At 48.0% G+C, this 18,411-nt stretch overlaps 1 protein-coding gene across 2 annotated transcripts in view; it reads right to left on the bottom strand.

Moving 5' to 3' along the window:
- The window catches only part of Agap1 (ArfGAP with GTPase domain, ankyrin repeat and PH domain 1), a 440,472-nt gene that overhangs the window by 59,134 nt on the left and 362,927 nt on the right, over window positions 1–18,411 (bottom strand). For both annotated transcript variants that reach the window (NM_178119.3, NM_001037136.1), the window contains one exon: window positions 1,561–1,715. In NM_178119.3, the coding sequence (NP_835220.1) occupies window positions 1,561–1,715 (155 nt within the window). The remainder of the gene's footprint in view (window positions 1–1,560; window positions 1,716–18,411) is intronic.

The following is an 18,411-nucleotide window of genomic DNA, read 5'->3' as shown; positions in this document are numbered from 1 at the left end:
TATCTACCAGGAGCTGAAATACTGGGTACTGCTCTTTCTAATGGAGTCTGGACTTTCCTTAAGCCATCTGTGATGGGGGTACTATATTTGACCTTCTCACAATCTAACCAGCAGCTACCCAGGTTCACATCTGGTGTCCTTGAGTTGCTCAAAGGGTCCCCTCCCAGGGGAAGCCATTTCTACAAGTATGTTTGCCCATGGATACAAAGGACAGCTCTGGTGGGCTTGCATCTGCCTCTGGTCCAATATATCTTATTGTCTGGGTTCAGAGTAGCAAGCTGGAAAAAGGCTCTCAAGGAAGTAAAATGGGAGAAGCCAGCACTGGCCAGAGCTTCTGGAATCAAAGAGAAAGGGGGTATGGCTACGGTCAGAGGATGTGAGATTAATTTGTCCGTACAACCTGGGATGCGCTTGTCTGATCAGCAGTATATGTCCCCTTTCCTGCTCTGAAGCTACAATCCCAAGCCTGTGGATGGCAGGTGTCATTGTGCCCATTGGTGAGGAGGGAGACGCATGGTGGTTGGATGGGGACATGACCTGGGAATTCAGGGAGCTCAGAATAAAAGACTGTGGTTCTTCCCAGTTGGGTATAAACTAGCTTCTAAGAGAGAAGCAAATTACATAAATGCTAATAATGGCTGTGGTCTGGCTTACCCTGTCTGGCTCAAGAGGGTAATGAAATAACACACCCTGTCTCTCTGAAAAACAGACTCCCTTCTTAATGACAAAGCTGGCCATACATCATGGGCAGAGGCTTCTTTAAATGCTTACAAATGAAACCGCAGGTGGATGGCAATGTCTTTCTTTGGTTTCCAGTAGATCGCAGTTTGAAAAATCAAAATGCTCACTAAGAATCTCAATGGGTCAGCAAAGGGTCCTGACTATCTAAGGGTTCAAAGACTGAAATGGAAAGAACCCGGCTGGGAAAGACGGGACCAGTATAAGGAAGATCGCCGAGCAGCGGCCCAGAAAATGCACTGAACACACTTTTATTCCTGGCCAAACAACTGCTGGAGGACTCTTTTTAATTACTGAATGAAACATACACCAGACTTTAAAAAAACAGAAAATTCACCCTGCCCAAACTCCCTACAGTCTCCTGTGCGTCTGTATCCCTGTGACATTGGAGACATTTATCAGGGCAGCATAGGGCATCTTTTAAGTCCATGTCTCTTTTTCTGATTTATTCTGCCTCAAACAATAACAACAAAAAAATAAGTATGGGCGCATAAGCAGGCAGAGTCCAAAGGCTCCATCGCCTACAGAGAAAGGCGAAAGCTTCCCACGTAGCCCTGGCCGCCACAGCAAAGCTTCCCATCGGACACCCTGCCACACACGGACGGCCAAGCCAGGACACCAAACATGCACGGTGTTTGTAGATACAAAGTGGTTTTATCTTTTCAATTACTTAGGTTTTTTTCCCTCACAAAGCATACCTGGGTCTTGTCATCCATACAAGCCATTTGACGCCTCTGTCCCCCCCTGGGGCTCCACTTGGGCCTTCTCTTCCCTTTAATGATCACCAGCCTTGATTGTGGGGCAGCCTGCTGTGGACCTTACCTTATTCTTGCTGCTCTCGCACGACTGCAGGCTGGCGAGGATCTGGCTCTCGATGGCTTGGACCCATGCGTCTCGCTCCTCGTATGTGGTGGCTTCAAAGTGCCACGTCTGGCCAGTGAGGGACACAATGATAAACTCCAAGTTTTCTTCTTGCTCTGGAACACAGAGGTGGGATGAAGAGCTCACTTTCATGACAGCAGCGCCCAAACCCATCCTGTCACAAGTGCCTCTGGATTTAATGGCACCGGCATGGGGCTGGCGGCACACATGGGATGGGAGCGCTGAGATCTGATCCACATGCCTTCCAAAAGCCAGCAGAGATAACTAGGTTTCAGTCGATGCTTGGGGGGACGGGGAGAAAGGAAAGACAGTGTAGAATGTCAGGATCTCTGTGTGGGCACAGACCAAGCAACTTAGGAAAGGAAGTCTGCAACTCACAGCTGGCGCTTGGGTCTGCAGGAGGAAAGTGGAGTTAGTTCTGCTAGATATGAAATCAGACTATGAACGGCAGTTGGATCTGGATCCAGGTGAGCTGGGAACACTAAGGTGGGTGTCCTTCCAGGGCCAGGCAACTACCAGTGGGAGCGGTATTGAGACTTGGACAAAGTGGATCCAGGCAACTCAGAGGGCTTTAGTAGACACAGGTCTAGCTGGGTGACCACAGAGAGACATGTGCTATGAAAGGGGAAGAGAAGCTGTGTCCACATCCTGGGATACTACCTGCCCCCTGTCCTTAGGTAAGTTCCACTCCTGAGGCTCATTCTCCTCCCCTGGGGATCGGGCACAGGCAGCTCCTAAGTTTATCATGAGCTAAATACTGTGCATGAGCACACCAGTGCACAGCCTGGCCTCAGGAAAATACAGCCAGAAGCCAAGGCTAGACCCTGCACATGCTTCAGCAGAGGAGGAGTTTGTAGCACTGGCCTAGCACTGGCTATGTGGTCAAGTGTAGTCACAATAAAAGAGTAACCTGCAGACTGGCTTATCAATTAAGTCATCCTCTGTCCACCCCCACACCCCACAGACAAGGACACGGTGGCTCACTTGCTCCTAAGGACCCCCTTCCCGCCTCCTGATCTCATGGATGTCACCAAGCCCTACTCCTAGGAACTGTGACACTGCCTAGGAATGGGATACTCATTGATGCTCTCAATGTAATACTTCCACTACCGCCACCGCTGCCACTGCCGCCGCCGCCGCCGCCACCACCACCACCGGTCACTATGGCACACTGTGTGTCACACTTGTGTGGAGTGTTTTGTGTTCTGAGATTCTAACGTAAGCAAGCTGGCTCTCTGAACCTTTACAGGGATTAGCAGGCCTTTGCCAGGCTGCTCAGTCTGAACACCATTTGGAGGATGGGTAAGCACACCTCTGTGGAGACCCCCTAGCTTCTCCCAGAGAGCCCAGCTTGCTTGGCACTGGCCATGGGTGTCCTCTTTGGGTTTTGGAACCTGAGCAGTAAGAATTCAAAAGGCAAGTCTTGGCATGAATGGCGCTCTGTGTGGAGTGGAACAAGTCCACGTACTGTGTGGAGGACGGCTGGGGAGGAGGCCCTAGGCCTCTGGACATGGGGACTAGTAAACAAAAAGACTATATGGTAACTTCAGACAGACAGGATTCTCCAAAGCTAACCTGCAGCCAGTCACACCCTGCAATTACCAGCAGGGCCGTGGCTTCTGTAGTCTTGAAAAGACCCATTCTCTTGATCCACAAGTGTCTATGTCAGGATACTATTCATTCATTACAACTTTTACCACACAGGGGTGTATAAGACAACACCCTGAATCAGGACTGAAACTCCTAGTGGAAGGACAGGTAGGGCAGGGACAAGCTATATAACTCATGGGTAGAAAAGAGGGATATGTGGTCATTCACCGAGGGACGTGAGTACTGTTCATGAAGACATTTGTGCATAACCTTATGTCACCTTGCATTTGTGAAACTCAAGTACGGTAAGAGTTCCCTCTGGCCGGGATTTACTGCAGGTTCAGGGGAGAAATGACGACCATGAGCCTCTCAGTAGCTCTGGACACTGCTCTCCCTTGGAGGATTTCTGCCCGTGCTTCTAGCCAGGATCACTAGCTGCAGTGTGAGCGGGAGGCAATGGGTTTAACTGGCTCCACTGAGGTACAGTCGTGGTCCCCGGGCTCTCAGCTACCCGCTCCAGGTCTTGGGTATCACAGCCTGATCTCTGAAGGACCCTAATCTGTAGGGACACTCACACTCAGGTGACGGCTGTGTATCCAAGTGCTACAAGGATATCACCAAGCTGTCTGTGTTGTTCTGATTCCAGCTTGGGTAGCTGTAATACGCAAAGGCTGCCGAGGCCCACCCTGGCTCTGCCTTGTCCTGGGAGCCATGTGCCTCTGTAACGTACCCAAAGGGGCAGAGTTCATAGGAGCACCAGGATCCTGTCGCGTCCAGTAGAATCCACTGCACCATATTGCCAGCTTTCCTTCCAGTGGACACAGACTTCCCTCTGCCCCGTTCCTGGTGGTTTTCCTATGTTGCACCTCTCCGCTTCTTCACGGCCACCTCTCGTATGCTCTTGAGGATCTCCTCATTCTACCCCAAGCTCCCAGAGTCACAGTGCCAGTCCTTCTATAAATGTGACCACTCCCTAGGATGTACACCACACAGACAGTCTCACCTTTCTATCCCACCCCATGCAGAGCGACACCTCACACTGTGCACTCCTGTGCTCAGTCCTCCCCTGGTCTCTCCCTCACGAACACTGCTCTGACTCCTCACTTCCAAGCCCATGAATAAGCACCCAGTCAGACCCCGTTTCTCTGAAACAGCTGGCACTGCCTAGATACCTCTTCTGTCTCCTGAATGCTCAGCCATGCAGAATCCCCCACTTGGATGGGAGAAAGGTATACAGCTGGGAGAGTAAGAGGGAGGCCAGACAAGTTACATGGTGCAGTGACTCACTGGGTGCTTCCATGGACCTTGCCTCCCATTCTGGAGGCTGGAAGCAGATTGTATGGCCACCTTACAAGCCTGTACCCCTCTCTCACCTGGCCCATGCTTTTATAGGGGTCTTGAGTAAAGTATGGTCATCCATCTTGAAAAAGAGGGAATTTGGGGAGGGCAGTAAAGCCCAGAGATAATGTATTCTGTGGGTACATAAAGCAATCTGAAAACTCAAGAGCAAAAGTGTTTTGAAACCTGAAACTTTCTGAGGCTTGATGTAATAGACACTTCATTCCAGAATATGACAGATGTTAACCTTAAAGCCTAAGAACACTCTGTACCCAAGGGGTGTGGTCCTGCCCTGCCCTCTAGGGGAGGCCACTGAGTACCACCAGCACACTGCAGTAAACAAGTGCTAGGAAGTCCAACAGCTTCCAGGGCCCAAGCCCAGATGTTCCTGCAGCCAGCTGGCTACACCTTCCTGCCCCACAGCTGGTTACCCGGGATGTTTTACTGTCTTTATGGCCTTTACCACTTCACAAAGGTTTCTGTCACTTGGAACAAGTACTGATGAAGCCAGTGAACAGGTACTGGCCGGATCTGCCAGGGAATAGTCAATGCTTATGGATGGCCCCCCGGAGGCTTCCAGACTTGATCCATGCTCAGACTTGTACGGTGTGGCGTGTGGCGGTGACTGAGAAAACGGATGGCCCAATGGAACACTCTCCTTCCTGCAATGCTCAGACATATTACCAGGTATCACAGTGCCAGTCAGTTCCCCAGCGGCCAGAAGGCTGTGTTACTTTATAAACTGACAGTTGAGGATACTAGGTTTCTTTTAGCAACCAGCTCTAAAACTGACCTTAAGCACAACTGGCAGTGTGGGGTGGATCAGTCAGAGAGCTGAGCACTATTGCCCTCTATTATGTATGGCCTTTTGAAACTGGGTCTCAGATTCAAGATCCCACCTTGCCTCTGTCTCCCAAGGAGATGACAGGTGTCCCTCACTGCCACCGCCTCAAGCCCAAATGATAGATGCTTGGATAGGGAGAAGGGCCCATTTTGGTGTTTTTATCCCTGGTGTCATTGCAGATACAAACCAACTACTAATGACAGGTATAGTGGCTTATGTAGAGTTTACTTTAAAGAGTCTCACGGCTATAGAAGACCCAGTTGGCACATATATTAGAAGCATGTTCTTAGTTTGAGATATCCACACAATCACAAAGTTATTTTGCACCCCAAAGAGAAGCCCAAAGGCCACCTCACCCTAGCCTGAAGCTCCAGGCTATGTACATTCTGGTCCCCAGCTCGCTGAAACGGTGATTGGGCTCCGGGGGACTTGAACAGTTTTCTGTGTTTAACGGTTGGCTGTGGAAAGGTCCACTATAATAGTATTTTAGAGCCATGAACCTGTCGAAACCAACCTGCCCAATTATTCCCAATGACATTAATAACACCGGATAGTGCACTAATTGTGTCCAGTTTCTATGCAGACGAGGCCCCGGGGGGCTAATTTTGCCTCCTCAGGGGCGAGCATCTCAGCCATCAGACCGACTTCACAGGGAATCCCTCCTCATTACACAAGTCTAGGCTGTCAAACTTTTTTTTTCCCTTAAAGGTTAATGGGCCAATCAGTCATCAATTATTTTTGTGGAATTCTAGCAGGCAAAGGGTTAAAGGGCTACAGACAGCTGAAAATAGTTCAAATATGTGGCGGCTGTTTTTAACCGGAGACACCTGATGAGGATGAATACAGAGAATGGGGAAGAGCTGGACACTTGCCGATATTGGCCTCACAGATGGAATGGGAAAGACAGCTTCCACCAAGACCAAGGCCCCACCAGAGCCATGCTCCAAAGTGGTGTGACCCGACAAGGGAGCCGAGTGGGATTGTTTTCCAAGTTGAAAGGATGAATGGCCTTCCAGGGACACTTATGTCAGTCTGTCACTGGTCACATGTGAGTCTGCACTCTGGAGAAGGAAGATGGTCTCCCAGGCTTCCTGGAGCCTGGGATCTGACCCTAAGGTCCATCAGGGATTTTGGTCATAAGGCAGAACATGCTTCCTGCTGCACTAATGAGCAGGGGCTTAGCAAGAATGGCGTGGGCTTTTGGCACTGTGCAGAAAGGAGGGCTCAGGTGAAGGAGGGAAGTATCCACACTGGTATGGCTGATGTCAGTCACGAGTGCTGTAAGCCTAGAGGTATCCAGACGGGCACCACTGAGCATGACTAGAAAATAAAACAGCCAAGGCCCCCAGGGAGAAGGGTATCCTGTCTTTGGTTTCTGCCACAGAAGGATGGGCCTTTGGTAGGGCATACCATACCTCTGCTCAACACAGACACCAACTCTGCCCTCCATTCATAAACGTTGGCAAGGGGTTTCTTCAGTGGGAGATCCACACGGTGGAGAAGGGTTTCTCTTATACACTTGTTTACAGGGTGCCTGAGAGCAGGTCACTGCACCTCTCTGTACAGAAACCTGCCTGAGTGTGGGAGGTAGGAAGGAGACTCTAGATTGCTTGAAGCTGGGGATACAGAGAGTTAGCAGCCACATTTTGTGGGTCTGTCTCCACCTTCCTTTTGCAAGGGAAGATATCCCCGGGATCTAAAGAGCCCACTGACTACTATCCTTGATGTTAATTGTAAACAGACAGACAATGCTCACAGTTTCAGTCTCTGGGTATCTCGCCACCTGGGCCTGTGGGCCCTGTGAAGCAATGCCACACACAGGCTCAGCCTTGTATGCTAATTTTTTTGAGCAATATATGTTGTACAATGCTGCCATGTTTGTCCTTTAAAAGCCTAAACACAGCTGGGCAGTGGTGGCGAATGCCTTTAATCCCAGCACTTGGGAGGTAGAGGCAGGCAGATTTCTGAGTTCGAGGTCAGCCTGGTCTACAGAGTGAGTTCCAGGACAGCCAGGGCTATACAGAGAAACCATGTCTCGAAAACAAACAAACAAACAAACAAACACCCTACACACTTGGCATGTAGTTTAGGTATTTTATCAGATGGAGGAAGCCAATTTGATAAAGTTTAAATTGTCAGCTCAAACCCACCATAGCATAAAGGTCAGCTTTGCTCTTAAATTTCCTTCTGTTTCTAAAGGAAAGATGGATGATGAACGTGATGGCCAAACAGTGCTCTGCATATTCACTGTTGGGAGGCTGTCTATGTCCTTTCTGTTTTGGGTTCCCTGGGCTCCCAACCACACTCTCTCTCCTCTCTCTCCCTCTCTCTCCCTCCCTCTCTCCCTCTCTCTCCCTGTCTCTCTCTCTCTCTCTGCTTGCCCAAATGTTCTGAGTGCCTAGCATGGCCAACATGGTCTATTTGAATCCTAGGTCCAACTGCCATTTGTAGTTAGCACCCATTACCTCTCTCCCTGTCTCATGGTTCTGTCTCAAGACGTGAGCTCTCAGCTATTGCTCCACCACCCTGGCTGTCTGCCTGCCTGCTGCTATGCTTTCCACCATACTGGCCATGGATTCATTGTCTGAACCTGTGAGCCCCAATAACCCCTTTCTTCTATACCTCTAGGCATGGTGTCTTGTCAGAAACTGAGGCAGCACATTAACATAGTCAGCACTTAGGTATGCTAGCTTCTGCCACTTTGTCCCTACACTGACAAGTGATTTTTCCACGGAGTGAGTCTTTGGGTTGAACTTTAGTAACTAAGTCAGAACTCCACAGACCAGATCCTGCTTGAGCGGCCTGTGCCACACAATGATGACCCGGAGTAGGTTTTCTCTGTCCCTCTCTGGACAGAAATGGTAGAGAGAGCAGAAACGTTGGGCCATTTCTGCGTTTGGCTGATCCTCGGATACACGGGTCATCTGCAGTGTGAGGTGACTGTGCTCAGGCACTCTCTCTCTGCTGACTGGCAGAAGGTTGGGCTCTGCATACCAAGCAGTGCTCACTTCTTCCAACCCCCGGCCCTTTTCCTTCTCCCCTTATCCACAGATCAGAAGTACTTGTCTATGTCCCATAGGCTAACAACACTGTCACTCTTGCCCCTTGGCTGATGAGTCCACTTGTCTCTGGCCACTAGGGGAGGGCAGCCTTGTCTGCTCTGTCACACTGACCTGGAGGAATACTGCCACACAGGACCCCTGCTTTTTCTTATATTTCTTGTATTTTCTTATATTTCTTGGCTACTAGGCACTCTCTAAGAAACATTTGCTACAGAGTCAAACATGCAAGATGAGCCCACTCACCTGACATCTAAACCTCTTTTTTGGCTTGGGCTATGAAGAGGGCTAGCTAGCATATCATGGCACTAACAGGCCCCGAGACTTGTTTAAGACAAGCTAAAGCTGCAATTCCTGCTGAAGGAAGTGCATTCACTGTCATCAACCATGGGCCAGACTTTAACCACGAAAAGGGAGCGAGCAGAGCTTTGTTTCCAAGTGTCTGCCTTACTTTCAAGGATAAACAGCCCAAAAGGGCAAAGGTTAACCTGTGCCTATCCTAATAATCCATGTTCACACATTCTGGACTTGTCTACCATTGCCTCTCCCATATGGATCAGTGTGTGTGTGTGTGTGTGTGTGTGTGTGTGTGTGTGTGTGTGTGTGTGTGTGTGTAGGGGGTGTCCTGGAGCAAACAGCTTAGCACAAGGTCTGGGGAACTTACCACAACCTCAATTCCCCATGTGTAACACAATACCTACTTGGCAGGGGTCTATGAGGAACAAATGAGACAATGTGTTCCAGGGGTCAGAAAGGAAAGAAAGTGAATAAAAAGACAAAACAAAAACCTAGTCCTTTGGTGAGACCCTGGGCTTCAGGCACAACCCTAACTGTCTCACAGCCTGTATCCCCAGGACTGTTCTACAACTTCTTCAGGCTCTTACCCAAAACTGGGTTTGGCCTCCCTCCCAATTAATAAAGCCAATTTTTGTGTCTAGGGAACTGAACACTGGTTCAACTTTATTTTTTTTCCTTGGGAATCCCTAAATAAATCTACCAAGTGGAAAATTTTAAGAAACATTACAAGATGGGCTTCTCAAATTATCTAACAAAGGTCAGAGTGTTTGGCACACACATTTTCATGAAGGGTAAGTTTTACAGACAGCCTTCACGTGGTATACATTAATTGCCTGGAATCAGAAAAATATTTTGATAATTTATGGGATTATATAAATTCTGTAACAAATTATTGAATATCGTATGACATGAGGTAGTACACACACACACACACACACACATACACATATGGAGTGGCCATATTGCTCAAATGCAAATTCATAAATGTAACTCCACACTGTGCAGCTTACTGTGGCTAGAAATATGGAAGGAACCAGAACTGTGGTTCCTGTACCCCAACCCTCATGGCTACCTGTGTCTCAATCCCCATAGCTGCTTGCACCCCAACCCCCATGGATACCTGCAGTACTCACTCATATGGAGGGGCCCCAAGTGTTTTAAGCTATTGAGTATTGAGAAAGGAGTGGATCTCATCTGGTCATCTCCTGCCCTCAACTGGTTCCCCTAATTGCCCTCCTGCCTGAAGCTCTGGATGCCTTGGATACTACATCCCCTGTTATCAACAGTGATCAGCAGTGATAATGGAGAAGCAAGCCTTCCCATGACTCTTACACAGACTGGCAAGCCAGCCCAGCAGTGTCTTCTGGGAAGCCCACCAGGAGGTGATCGGCAGGAGGTTTTAGCTCAAGGCTAATGAGAGAACTGTGTGCCTTTTCACTGCTCCCAATTTTGTATTCAATAACTTTAAAACCAAAAGGCAAGAAGTCAAGCAATAAACCTATCACCTATACCATATGTAGTGGCTACTCCTGGTTGTCAACTTGACTATATTTGGAATGAACTACAATCCAGAATTGGAAGGCTAACCTGTGATCCTAATCTGGAGGCTGGGTGATACAAGCTTCTGACCTGGATTTTGGCATGGAGATCTTGAGGCATAGTGGCTATGAATTTCAGAAGATTAAGACAGGGAGATCTCTGAGTTCAAGGTCATCTGGGACAAAGCAAGTCCCAGATCCAGGCATGGTGGCACACACCTTTAGTCTGGGCCACACCTTCTGCTGGAGACCTACGTAAGGATGTTGGAAGAAGGAAGATTCACTCTCACTGTCTTTTCTTCTCCTGCTTGCCGTGTGGGACTGAGCAACTGCTAGATCCTTGGACTTCCAATCACAGCTGCTGCTGACCATTGTTGGGAGTTGGACTACAGACTGTAAGTCATCAACAAATCCCCTTACTATAGATACTACCCATAAGTTCTGTGGTTCTAGAGACCCTAATACACCATATAAAAGAAAGACGTGCATGGTAAGGGCACAGGAAAGAGAGATAATTTATACCCCGAACCAAAAAACACTGGGAGGGAGCACACTGATATCCTTTAAGCTCAACAAAAAATTGTAATTGATGACATGGTGTCTTACACCCTGTTCTCTCAGTTCTGTTTCCTGAATACTTGGAAGGGACATGTGGCCAGGCCAGGATGCAGTGGTGCAGGGGCAGATAACCTCCCCTCAGAGGGGTGCAGACACAACTCCGATTACAGAATGGCTTTTTAACAAGCAGCCCTGCAAGTGTGGCTCTTGTTTTGTGCATTCACTTCTGCTTGAGAGCAGAGCTGTTGGTCGTGAGGCAGGAGTAACTGTGAAGGGACCATAGAGGGGATGGGGACATAAATCAGGAAAGGTTAATGACCAGGATGCGAGGAAGGGACTTTGTTTACGGAAACGGTGTGCAATTTAAAATTTACAGGAGATTTAATGCCACTGCTTGGCCATCGCTAAAATCAACAGCCCAGAAAACAGTGACATTAAGAAAAATATTACAGTTATAATCATCCCCAAATAAGTCAATTAGTGGTAGGGCGAGAGCTCGCCATTACTTGACCCATTTGGCTTGCACTTAAGTGAAAAAGAAATCCCCCTATTATACGGAGCCTGCTGGATCGTGACCTGCTTTGCATCGCGTCTTACCCGCCAGCCTCCCTTCCTTGCACCTGGGTGGATGGTGCTGGGTTTCCCTTGCCTGGCATCAAAATAATTCTGACCCTTGACATTTGTAATCATAAAAAAAAGGCAATTTATAATTGTGTTGTTCAAATGAAGGCGTGTGTGTGTGTGGGGAGGGGGTGGGGGTAGAATTCAATCTGCTATTATACAAAAGCAATGACGGCTGTCTTCGGTGAAAAAGCAACCCAAGTCAATTTGTGAACTTTGGCACCAGACGACCTTTAGAAACAAAACAATATACGGAATTTACAAGCAATAGCAGCCCATGCAAATGGCCCGGGCCTGCTGCCTCTGGATTAGAGCTGCAGAGAGCATTATGGAGAATGCTTCCACAAAACAAATTAAGACTGTTACTTAAATGTCACGGCACACTATTGTATTTGGCTACAGATCATTACACCTGATACTAACACTTTAAAAAACTATAATAACTTGGGAAATATTACATTGAGTGCCCACATGTATAAAGGAAAGGGGGGGAAAAAGAGGAGAAAATAGGTTTCCAAAGTAATTTAAGCATCACTAGCCTACGACGGAAGGGAAAGGTCAAAATTTAAGTAAGCTGAAAGGAACATGAATGGTAAAACAGAACACACAAACAAAAGGATGAAAAGACCACAGGGCGGACTGAAACACAACAGGGGGCATGCGGCTGCAGGGCGGGCGGGCGGGCGCATTTCCATGTCTGCGTGGGGAGGAAGGAAGGAAGGCAGGCGGGTGCAGGCGGGTGCAGTTACCTTCGGTGTTGGTACTGCTGCTGCTGTAGATGTTGCGCAGGCTACCAACACGGTTTAGTTTCCATGCTTTGCGTTTGGCTGCATCCCGAGAGCAGAGAGGGCAGGGGGGGGAGAGACAACAAAAAGGAAAAGAAAACAAATGAAAAAGGGAGAAAAGAAATGTCAAAGTAGCGCGTGAAGTCACCTCTGAGCGCACAGCAGGGGGGCAGCACCCAAGGGCTCCTCTGCTGGCTCTCCACTCCCCCCAGGACAGCACAGAGGGGCTTGAGAAGGCAGGTGGGCCAGCTCTGGTAGTTGACTGCTCATAAAATCAAAGTCATTCCCAGGCAAATGTGTGTACGTCCCCTTGGTAAGTCTGGGGCTACTCGCTGAAGGGCAAATGCTGGCCTTTGGGCTGTTGTGGGCCATCCTTCAGAAGCTACAGGTTCTTTGTCTACCAAGTACAAAAATGTGTCCAAGCAATCCCGGTGGGAAGCAGGTTAGGTGTGTGCTTCAGAGGTAGGTCATTTAAAACAAGAGCATCGTTGTTAACAACTCTTCACCCCCACAGAAGGTGAACACTAGCGGAAAGCAGCAAAGCCCCAGGACCATCTTGGAGACCAGGTAGGCTTTCCCACAGTAGAAGGCTTCTTAGACTCGTCAGAAAGGACAGACGCCAAGTCACTTCTAGAGGAATGCTAGGGTTAGCAGTGAAATGCTGAGCCAACGGGACATAGTACAGCATAGCGCAGTACAAATGTGGACACTGCCCAACAGATGTGTGAGAAGAAACTCCAGGGACACAGGCATGTCACACAGACACACACACAGAGAGAGGCACGCACAGATAGACAGACATAGAAATAGACACACAGAAACATATATACACAGAGAGAGAGAGAGAGGGAGAGAGAGAGAGACGCACAGATAGACAGACATAGAGACAGACACACAGAAACAGAACACACAGAGAGAGACACACACAGAAACAGATACACACACACACACACACACACACACACACACAGGACACCTGAGGCTTGGAAAAATATGGCTTAAGCATTCCCTCAGCCTCTGAGGATACAGGTCACAGAACCCAATAGGAGTTGACAAAGTGGCTCCTGGGAGCCAAAGGCAGAGCCATGTATCTTACTAGGCCGGGCCTGCCACTGTAGGCAGACACTAAAATGTTCACCAGGGATGAAAGTTGCCATGCTCCCAAGGAAGGGTACCACGGGTCATCTGTTTCTCAACTCCATAGTCAGGAAGAGAACCTGCTGGAAGCTCACATCAGGTGATGCAGTATGGGTAGGAGGCCAGACTGACCCTGACTCAGGATAGGTTAACCATTAACATCTGTCTGCTGAAGTGTTCAAGTCACTCAGCAGCAGGCAGTGTGGTTTCAGGCCCTGGTTAAGCTGTGTGAACACAGGTCCCTGATGGGTAGAAAGTAACCTGGTGACATGTCTAGGTGAGTTCAGTTGCTGGCCACTCTTCTTGTGTTTCTTTATAAATATCGTCAAAATAGAGGGGAGAAACCTGAGCTGTCAAGGGAGCAGAGTCGTTTCTGAAATACAGTGGAAAAAAAAATATATATATTTTTTGAGACAGGGTTTCTCTGTGTAGCCGTGGCTGTCCTGGAACTCACTCTGTAGACCAGGCCGACCTTGAACTCAGAAATCCACCTGCCTCTGCCTCCCAAGTGCTGGGATTAAAGGCGTGCGCCACCACTTCCCGGCATGGCCTTGTATATTTAGTGCAAAGTTTAATCATGATAGCCAACAACTGTGAGTTCACTGTCCACTGTCTTAAAATGATTGCTATAATTAAACACCTAAGGCTCACGATATATCTTGTGTTGTGAACAACACATAATATGATAAGAAATGTAATCCCTATCCAGTAAATGCCCACAGCTGCAGCTGTTGCCTGGAGCCTTCTTCCGACTGCATGTGGGTCGAGACTGAACTTTTCATGGGGGTTACTGTGGGTAAGGGAGAAGAGTGGAGGGACTTTTCTCATCTCTGGGTCTTTCTTCAAGGTCTGTCCCAGGGAACAAGACACCTGGGAAGGGCTGTCCAGCTATTGGCCAGCACTGATATCAATCAACCACAAGCAAAGAAGGAAATCCAACTGCTCACAGTCAGTCTTCAAGAAAACAAAGGCTTGCTACACACACACACACACACACACACACACACACTCCCTCCCACAGGTTATACCATGTTCCCACAATAGGATATGTGTTTCCTTCTTCACTAGTGGATGCTCCCAGAGTCTTGGGCACATTTCATAAGTTCCTGGAAGAAGTGGTTACCGCAAAGCAAAGCGTCCTGAGCAAGTGGACCTCTTTTGAAACATTTACATATAAATAGGTAGAATCCAGGCTGCCACGCAGAAGGGTAGAGCTCAGCTTGGAAACTTCCTGGTTGTTTCGCAGTCTGCATTTTTCAATGCTCTGCTCTCTCATTATGGTCGGGATGTATAACCAGGAAGTGAACTTACAGCCTGGATTTCTATTAACCTATTGATGAAATAATCAATTCTAACGTATAAAATGTCATGGCTTTTTCTTCCTTGTAAACAAATGGCTGTTTTCTGGCTGAAACCCAGGTCCTGATATGAGCATTTGTCTCTGGGGCATTGATTGCTTAAGTCGCCTTGCTTAGGAGATTTTCAACAAGAACCACAATCATCATCATCGATAACATCTTCTGGGGGAAAACAGCCACATGGTATCAAATGGACCCCTAGAAGTCCAGCCCCATGTGGTAGGCCCACCATCACATACACTACAGCGCCCCCTGGTCTCAAGTCTTGGCAAGAAGCATGATGCCTAAGGCCATCAGGCTCAAGTGGTTTTCTGTGCAAACTATTTACTCTTTCTGAGAGGGTCTGACCATGTATGCAGGCCGGTCTCAAACTCCTCTTACCTCAGGCCACAGATAGGCAACACTGTGTACCCCACTGATAATCTCTAAATTAAATTTCAGGTTTTTTCAAAAAACGTTCATGAACACTCTTTTGTCTGTCTGGTTTTGTTACTGATGTTACTTCTCAGGATTTCACGTGGAGCTGGACAAAGGGCAGCTCCTACAGCGCTGCATACGGGATGAGCCCAGGTGTTCATCTGGATTACAGCAGCTGCCTAAATGACAGGGGCTGCACCAAGGTCTCCAACGGTAGACGACTCCACGGACATGACAGCCCAGGAGATACAAGGCTGGACCCAAGCACAGACCTTGGGTGTCCTTTCATTTTACAAATAAAAGTTCAACATAGGACAGAAAAATCACTAGGCTTTATAGCACACAGCTATGAGTGCAAGGGGAAACGCCACCCTCCTAACAACAACTGAACAGGCACAGTGAACTTACTCACACACAGGCTTGCTTTGGGACAGCCAGAGCAGGGGGCTAAAGAAGCAAACAGGTTGCTGGCTGAGCCCTTAGGGCAGAATATCACCCTTGGGCTGAGTAACTAATACCTTTCTCATTGCTTCAGCAAAGCATCTGGCAAGTGCAGTGTAAAGAAGGAAGGTTTTGTTTTGGCTCACAGTTGGAGGGGACAGTCTGACATCATAGGGAAGATGTGGGGGGGGGCAGGGCGGGAAGGGAGGGAAGAGGGGGCAGGAGCTCGAGGCAGCTAGTCACACCATATGCACAGTCAGAAAGCAGAGATGGGTACTGGTGCTCAGTGCCCTTTATCCTTATTCAGTCCAGGACCCTAGCCTACAGCTCAGTGTTACCCACAGTTAGGGTATGGATTCCTTCCTCAGTTAACCCAATCTAGCAATTCAACTATACAGCAGTCTGTCTCTAGGATGCTTCCAAGTCATACCCAGTTAACAGTCAAGATTATACATGACAATGGTTGCAAAGTTATTTCCTAAGGATTAAAAGGACTGAAAATGTGACACACTCAAGCTAAAAGCACAGAGACACAGTTGGTGACCATGTGATCCAGCAATGATATCGCTGACTTTATGAGCACTGTGCTAGACTGAGAGGACCATTCTCAGGGACCAGAGGCTGCCCCTGTTGGAACCTGTGATATCAGAGCAACCAGGAAGGCTGAGTGTGCTATACCCTACACTCCACTCTTCAGTCATTTCTCCAGTCCAGCAGCCACCAGGTTGGCAAAGAGGTGGCTGCCACCCTGCACATTCAGATCTGTGGAGCTGCACCATCTGCCCAAGTCATGCTCTGAATGGGAATGGCAGGTGTAACCCCTACTCCAGTGTCTTTATAAAGTGCCTGATGGCTACAAAGAACAACCCCGGGTCCACTTGAGCAAAAGAGGTATGACATATTACTCTTGACTCTTGGTAATCACTAACAGACAACCTCGGTCTTTTCAAAGACAGAGGAGAGAAAATGTGTAAATGACGGCTCTCTATGAAGCTGGAGTGACTGGAATCACTTAGCACGCACAGCTCTTGACTATTACATACCTCCTCACTCCTGAAGCTATGGCTTGTCATACGGACTAGTGCAATCTTCAGGGACTCAGAACTTCATCTGAAAGGAAAGTTTCTACTGTTCTGTTTTCCTAAATAAAACAATAGCTTTGTTTCACAACTGCATGAAAAAGGCTGAACATCTTCCAGGAAGCAGATTCTCAGTGCTGAGACTTCCAACCAGCTTTTATAAATAGAATCAAAATACTCCTTAGACTGCTGGCATGGTCAAGACAACAAGTCTTTATCCTAAATTCTCCCCCATCACTACACCAGCCTACTAAATCACCCCTGCTCTTCTTCTGCCTTTGTTGGTTACATACATATTTCCTGGATAGCTGATTTAAGATAATGCACCCATGAGAAGGTTATGTTCAGGCCTGTGGGTCGGCCATGCTGGGTGTTCCCGGTGCACGCGAATTACATCCTCGACACACACAGAATGGCTGATGGAATGAGGCTGCTGTAGCCCTCGGAATCAATTAGGAGAGCAAGCAGGTCTTTTTACCTACTTGGAGGAAGGGGCTAGAACACTGACTCACTTCTAACAACATCTCATCCCAAGAAGGAAATGAATAAATCTCTTGCTCATACAATGGAGGATAAGCTGATGCCTTTAAGAGAAACCAAGCCTTCATTTTGTCAGACAGGGTGATTCCTTGGATCCCTGGAATTGGATGTGTGTATATCTAAAGATGTTACCAGTATACATCCTATCAGTGCAGAAAACAGCACCTTTGCTCCTCAGAGCTGTGGGCTGACTGTGTCACGAGGGCCACCACCCAGGAGGCTCTGCTGGGCAGTACAGTGGTTTTGCATCACTTCCAATGTAGGTTGCCCATGATCTTTTGGCTGCAGCAACTGTGTCCTGAGACTGGGGTGGGGAATTTCTTTTGTCCAGCTGTGTGATCACTCATTTGCTCGACCAGACTGTGGAAACGTTTACTTCTTTTATAAAAAAAGGCAGTGACTCCACTATAAGATGCAACCCAGAAGATTTTGAGTCATGTGAACTCACTAGCATTGTGCAGGGGCTTCACACAATGGCTGCCTACCAGAGAGAGTTCTGTTGAAGCATTTTTCAAGAGGGACTTAGAAAGGACTAAACACAATCTGAGACCAAGCAGATGGATATAGCACAGCTAAGTTTATCAGACAAAATACCTATGCTGCTGGTGGCACCCAGTGAGACCAGACATCTTCCCAACTCTAAACCACAGGCAATAAAATATCTCCCAAAAGGAAACTATTGGAACAATCCATCGATCCTTAATTGAATAGTTTCAATTTAATTTCTAATAACTCGGAATGGCTTTCTTTACCACAGACACCATTTTAACCAGAACACATTGGGTTTGAAAATTGCCAAGGGCTTTTATGTAGTGGACTGACGAAGGTACTTTGGGAAATGTCAGTAACCATGGCAGACAGCAAAAATAAAATCAATGCAAAACTCCAAACTCACCAGAAAACCAGATACTCCCGAGACGGGGGCGGTGGGACTCTTTTCTAGCCTAGAGATGTACTGTACTGTAGATGGAGAACTTGAGGGGAGCCCAGGCAACTGGATATCTGTCTTATGCTAGAGTGTGAACCGGGTTAACTGTAAGATGCCAGCATAAACAGGCATTGTCTCCATGATGTGCGTTTACAATGTAGATTTTGTTGTCTGGCCCATCTGAAGGGGCATCTCTCCTGGTTTTCCTAGGGCTGTGTCTCTGAGGAAGCTGAGACCAGGAGCCCATGGCCTCTGGGCTTC

Source organism: Mus musculus, chromosome 1 (assembly GCF_000001635.26).
Source record: "Mus musculus strain C57BL/6J chromosome 1, GRCm38.p6 C57BL/6J".
In the NCBI taxonomy this organism is placed as follows: domain Eukaryota; kingdom Metazoa; phylum Chordata; class Mammalia; order Rodentia; family Muridae; genus Mus; species Mus musculus.
This window is presented reverse-complemented; position numbering and strand designations above follow the sequence as displayed.